Below are 6,000 nucleotides of genomic sequence, written 5' to 3'. Positions count from 1 at the left end.
ACTTATTGCTTATATTAATGCGGCACATAGTGATGGTGTTACTTGACGTGTATCTTTTTTGACACCGTGTTAGGTTCTAATTCTCAGAGTAAAACACTCAACTAACATTTATGAAAGCTGAACCAAGTTTATTCTACCCAGAGTGACAATACAGCTGCATTAGACAAGAACATGTTTCAACATATATATATATATATATATATATATATGATGTAAAGATTGGAGAGAAGGAGGAGTGCCTAAATTGAAGTATATATATCTCTCCAATCTTTACATCTTTTATGGCCCGACAGGAAGACGAAGTGATTGGGTAATAAACCATTGTTTTTCCCTTAGGGGGGATCTGTTCTAACCTCAACCCCCTTGATGCCCAATCCAAAGACCTCCACCTGTATCCCCTATAGCACTCCTGTGACTTCTTCCCGTCCACCCAACACATTCCACAGCCATCTGGCTCCTACAGATAACCATTAACTTCTGATGTAAACACCCAGTCTCTATCACTCCTCAGATACTATACTTCTGAGTATAACAATGTTCCACGTTTAACCCAGAATCTTAACAGCGCAAAGACCCAAACGGCGTTCCATAGTATGTCGTGAAGCTAATAGCAGTGACGCTATTACTGTGTAACACAGGTAGGGCAACTTTTGAACAATAGCGCACTTGGTAATGTGTACCGGTGCTCAACCAGTCGGCAAAAGCCAACATCACCCAATGACAGAAAACGGTTGATTGTCAAGGGCAATGAATTCCATTATCTTGGCGTTAATTGGATTTCGCCTTTTGACTTGTCTCCCTGAAATGTTCTTACTCTTTCAAATGACTGCTTGACTCGATCCACACAGCAGACATTGTGGACCAGGTTAGGAATGCTGTGTTGTACTGCTGGACTTGTTGACTGGTTGATCCACATAGCAGACATTGTGGGCCAGGTTAGGAATGCTGTGTTGCAGGTGTTGACTGCTCGATCCACACAGCAGACATTGTGGGCCAGGTTAGGAATGCTGTGTTGCAGGTGTTGTCTGCTCGATCCACACAGCAGACATTGTGGGCCAGGTTAGGAATGCTGTGTTGCAGGTATTGTCTGCTCGATCCACACAGCAGACATTGTGGGCCAGGTTAGGAATGCTGTGTTGCAGGTGTTGTCTGCTCGATCCACACAGCAGACATTGTGGGCCAGGTTAGGAATGCTGTGTTGCAGACATTGTGGGCCAGGTTAGGAATGCTGTGTTGCAGGTGTTGTCTGCTCGATCCACACAGCAGACATTGTGGGCCAGGTTAGGAATGCTGTGTTGCAGGTGTTGTCTGCTCGATCCACACAGCAGACATTGTGGGCCAGGTTAGGAATGCTGTGTTGCAGACATTGTGGGCCAGGTTAGGAATGCTGTGTTGCAGGTGTTGTCTGCTCGATCCACACAGCAGACATTGTGGGCCAGGTTAGGAATGCTGTGTTGCAGGTGTTGTCTGCTCGATCCACACAGCAGACATTGTGGGCCAGGTTAGGAATGCTGTGTTGCAGGTGTTGTCTGCTCGATCCACACAGCAGACATTGTGGGCCAGGTTGGGAATGCTGTGTTGCAGGTGTTGTCTGCTCGATCCACACAGCAGACATTGTGGGCGAGGTTAGGAATGCTGTGTTGCAGGTGTTGTCTGCTCGATCCACACAGCAGACATTGTGGGCCAGGTTAGGAATGCTGTGTTGCAGGTGTTGTCTGCTCGATCCACACAGCAGACATTGTGGGCCAGGTTAGGAATGCTGTGTTGCAGGTGTTGTCTGCTCGATCCACACAGCAGACATTGTGGGCCAGGTTGGGAATGCTGTGTTGCAGGTGTTGTCTGCTCGATCCACACAGCAGACATTGTGGGCGAGGTTAGGAATGCTGTGTTGCAGGTGTTGTCTGCTCGATCCACACAGCAGACATTGTGGGCCAGGTTAGGAATGCTGTGTTGCAGGTGTTGTCTGCTCGATCCACACAGCAGACATTGTGGGCCAGGTTAGGAATGCTGTGTTGCAGGTGTTGTCTGCTCGATCCACACAGCAGACATTGTGGGCCAGGTTAGGAATGCTGTGTTGCAGGTGTTGTCTGCTCGATCCACACAGCAGACATTGTGGGCCAGGTTAGGAATGCTGTGTTGCAGGTGTTGTCTGCTCGATCCACACAGCAGACATTGTGGGCGAGGTTAGGAATGCTGTGTTGCAGGTGTTGTCTGCTCGATCCACACAGCAGACATTGTGGGCCAGGTTAGGAATGCTGTGTTGCAGGTGTTGACTGCTCGATCCACACAGCAGACATTGTGGGCCAGGTTAGGAATGCTGTGTTGCAGGTGTAGGGTGTTACGTGGCGTCATTACATCGTGTGCCTGTGTTATATAGGTGTTATATATAGGTGTTATATATAGGTGTTATATATAGGTGTTATATATAGGTGTTATATATCAGGTGTTATATAGGTCTGCTTTGACATCGGTTCTTCACATCGGTGTTCATCTAGACATCGGACCGGTACTGATGTTAGCATTTTTAGCTAATATCGTCCGATTCCGATATGTTCACCGATATATCGTTCATCCCTACTGTTAATTACACCGTTAGAAACAAGACTAATTTTTAAACTTGATTTTAAATGTATTTATTAAGCTGTTCTGTAGCCTTTGAAATACTTTTTTTGAGACTTAATATGAACTCTTACTTCCTTTTCAGGCTGTTTGAGGGCTCTTCCCCAAAGAAGAGGGAGAAACTGAAAACGCTTTTGTGCTATTTTAGAAGTGTAATCGAGCAAAGTAAGTTTTTTTTGTATTATCAAATCAATGTTATGTCATTTATTTTATATTGGTTTCAAACCAAAAGCATTGATGATTTTGATTTTATTTGTATTTTTTTTTCGTTTTGTTTTTTTGTTTCAGAACCTACTGGACTTGTGACGTACACAAGGAAGTGTTTGGATCGGCCTCCAAATTGGAAAAAGTAATGCACGTCATGTGGAATTACTGTCCTTTTTTTTAAAAATATATATTTTTATTTATTTTATCCAATAATTGTATGGATTTGATCTAAATAGGAACAAGGGGATTTTTTTTCTTCTTCTCTGATTGGTGATCGAGCTAAAAAAAAAAAAAAATGGCCGTTCGTTTTTCTATGTTCCAGCTCCCAGAATCAGCTCACCAAGCTTCACATAACATGTGTAGGAACCATAGAAGACGACGGACACGGCATGCTGCAGGTAAGATGTACGGAAGAGTTGACATTTACAACTCTATATGTACGGGGAAGTATACGGGGGTGTGTCCCAAATAGCACCCTATTCCCTATTTAGTGCACTAATTATTTAGATTTATTTTTTGTTTTGTTTTGTTTACAAAAAGGCCCATAGGCCTCTGGTCAGAAGTAGTGGGTGAAATAGGCAATCAGGAGCCATTTTACATGCACATGTGTTGTGCCGAGAGGGCATGATTTAGTATTCTAGAAGCATCTTGGTGGAGCAGGAGTCTTAACTGTACATGCCAGGGTTCTTCATTCTATATTCTAAGCCACACATCCAGCCAAGAGGGGCCTCCCTGCCTTTCCCTTCTCCCTTTATATGCTGTGATTGTCAATCACAAGAGTCGACCTCGCGCACGCACTCCTAGCTTTAACTCAGAATGCTTACTGCTACTGAACAGGTCCTGTTGAAGAAGAGGACGGGTGACAACACGTCTGTGAGACTGAGTGTGCGTGCTGGGACTGGGGTCGAGGCCCTGCACTCCCTCTGCTCTCTACCCAGTCCGTTCTCCTCTCTCCCTGTCAGGCCGGCCCCCCTCTCCCCAGTCCCTTTCACCTTTTAATTTGCCTGTGGAGGCTGTGGTTGCCACGGGCTGACAGCTGATGGGTGACATGACCAGATTCAGCTAGGGCCTGGGCTCCCTGCCATCGGAGTGAAAGGCTCTCTGGTGAGGAGGGGCTCTCTGACAGCCTGTCAAACAAAGACAGCAGACTGTGTGTGCTGCTTCCGAGGGCCCCTCCCACCACGCAACTGACTGACTGGGCCCCTCCCACCACGCAACTGACTGACTGGGCCCCCCACCACGCAACTGACTGACTGGGCCCCCCACCACGCAACTGACTGACTGGGCCCCTCCCACCACGCAACTGACTGACTGGGCCCCTCCCACCACGCAACTGACTGACTGGGCCCCTCCCACCACGCAACTGACTGACTGGGCCCCCCACCACGCAACTGACTGACTGGGCCCCCCCACCACGCAACTGACTGACTGGGCCCCCCCACCACGCAACTGACTGACTGGGCCCTCCCACCACCCAGCTGACTGACTGGGCCCTCCCACCACCCAGCTGACTGACTGGGCCCTCCCACCACGCAACTGACTGACTGGGCCCTCCCACCACCCAGCTGACTGACTGGGCCCTCCCACCACCCAGCTGACTGACTGGGCCCTCCCACCACCCAACTGTCTGACTGACTACGTGCCCACCCCACCACCACCCAACTGACTGATACTGTAGTACTCGGCTGTATGATGTATCCTAGATACTATACTTGGCTGTATGATGCATCCTAGATACTGTACTCGGCTGTCTGATGCATCCTAGATACTGTACTCGGCTGTATGATGTATCCTAGATACTGTACTCGGCTGTATGATGTATCCTAGATACTGTACTCTGCTGTCTGATGTATCCTAGATACTATACTCGGCTGTATGATGTATCCTAGATACTGTACTTGGCTGTATGATGTATCCTAGATACTGTACTCTGCTGTCTGATGTATCCTAGATACTATACTCGGCTGTATGATGTATCCTAGATACTGTACTCGGCTGTATGATGTATCCTAGATACTGTACTCGGCTGTATGATGTATCCTAGATACTGTACTCGGCTGTATGATGTATCCTAGATACTGTACTCTGCTGTATGATGTATCCTAGATACTGTACTCGGCTGTATGATGTATCCTAGATACTGTACTCGGCTGTATGATGTATCCTAGATACTGTACTCGGATGTCTTCTTCATGTGTGTTCTGCCCTGCTCTCTCTCTCTCTCTCTCCGCAGGTGGACTTTGCCAACCGGTTTGTGGGCGGAGGGGTCACCGGATCGGGTCTGGTTCAGGAAGAGATTCGCTTCCTGATTAACCCTGAACTCATCGTCTCTCGCCTCTTCACTGAAGCCCTGCTGCAGAATGAGTGTCTCGTCGTCACAGGTCAGACAATCCCCACTAGTGTCTGCTCTAGTCACCATACAGAAATTAAAGATCACAGAAATGTTTCATAGGTACACACACAAAAAAACATCTTTCTCTCAAATGTTGTGCACACATTGGTGTACATCCCTGTTAGTGAGCATTTTATCCTTTGCCAAGATAATCCATCCACCTGACAGGTGTGACATATCAAGGAGCTGATGAAACAGCATGATCATTACACAGGTGCACCTTGTGCTGGGGGGGACAATAAAAGGCCACTCTAAAATGTGCAGTTTTGTCACACAACACAATGCCACAGACGCCTGGTGTTTTGAGGGAGCCTGTAATTGTAATATAATATAATAATATATGCCATTTAGCAGACACTTTTATCCAAAGCGACTTAGTCAGTCATGTGTGCATACATTCTACGTATGGGTGGTCCCGGGAATCGAACCCACTACCTTGGCGTTACAAGCGCCATGCTCTACCAACTGAGCTACAGAAGGACCATTGTCATGCTGACTGCAGGAATGTCCACCAGAGCTGTTGCCAGAGAATTGAATGTTCATTTCTCTACCATAAGCCGCCTATACCTAGCTGCCAGATAAATGTCCCATGGTGGTGGTGGGGTTATGTTATGAGCAGGCATAAGCTACAGACAACGAACACAATTGCATTTTATCGATGAGATAAAGAGATACCGTGACAGAGATCCTGAGGCCCATTAATTTGTCATTTTTTTTAAGGTATCTGTGACCAACAGATGCATATCTGTATTCCCAGTCATGTGAAATCCATAGATGAGGAC

At 47.0% G+C, this 6,000-nt stretch overlaps 1 protein-coding gene across 4 annotated transcripts in view; it reads left to right on the top strand.

The window, feature by feature from the left end:
• LOC118381723 (poly(ADP-ribose) glycohydrolase-like) overlaps positions 1–6,000 on the top strand; it is a 177,978-nt gene that overhangs the window by 57,121 nt on the left and 114,857 nt on the right. For all 4 annotated transcript variants that reach the window (XR_008077883.1, XR_008077884.1, XR_008077882.1 and 1 more), the window contains 4 exons: positions 2,705–2,784; positions 2,908–2,968; positions 3,149–3,224; positions 5,060–5,207. Coding sequence is in view for 1 of the 4 variants with exons in the window: in XM_052477575.1 (XP_052333535.1) it covers positions 2,705–2,784; positions 2,908–2,968; positions 3,149–3,224; positions 5,060–5,207 (365 nt within the window). In the remaining 3 variants the exon portion in view is untranslated. The remainder of the gene's footprint in view (positions 1–2,704; positions 2,785–2,907; positions 2,969–3,148; positions 3,225–5,059; positions 5,208–6,000) is intronic.

The sequence above is a fragment of the Oncorhynchus keta genome, chromosome 24 (genome assembly GCF_023373465.1).
Source record: "Oncorhynchus keta strain PuntledgeMale-10-30-2019 chromosome 24, Oket_V2, whole genome shotgun sequence".
In the NCBI taxonomy this organism is placed as follows: domain Eukaryota; kingdom Metazoa; phylum Chordata; class Actinopteri; order Salmoniformes; family Salmonidae; genus Oncorhynchus; species Oncorhynchus keta.
Note: the sequence above shows the minus strand (reverse complement) of the source record. Positions and strands in the feature narration are given on the sequence as shown.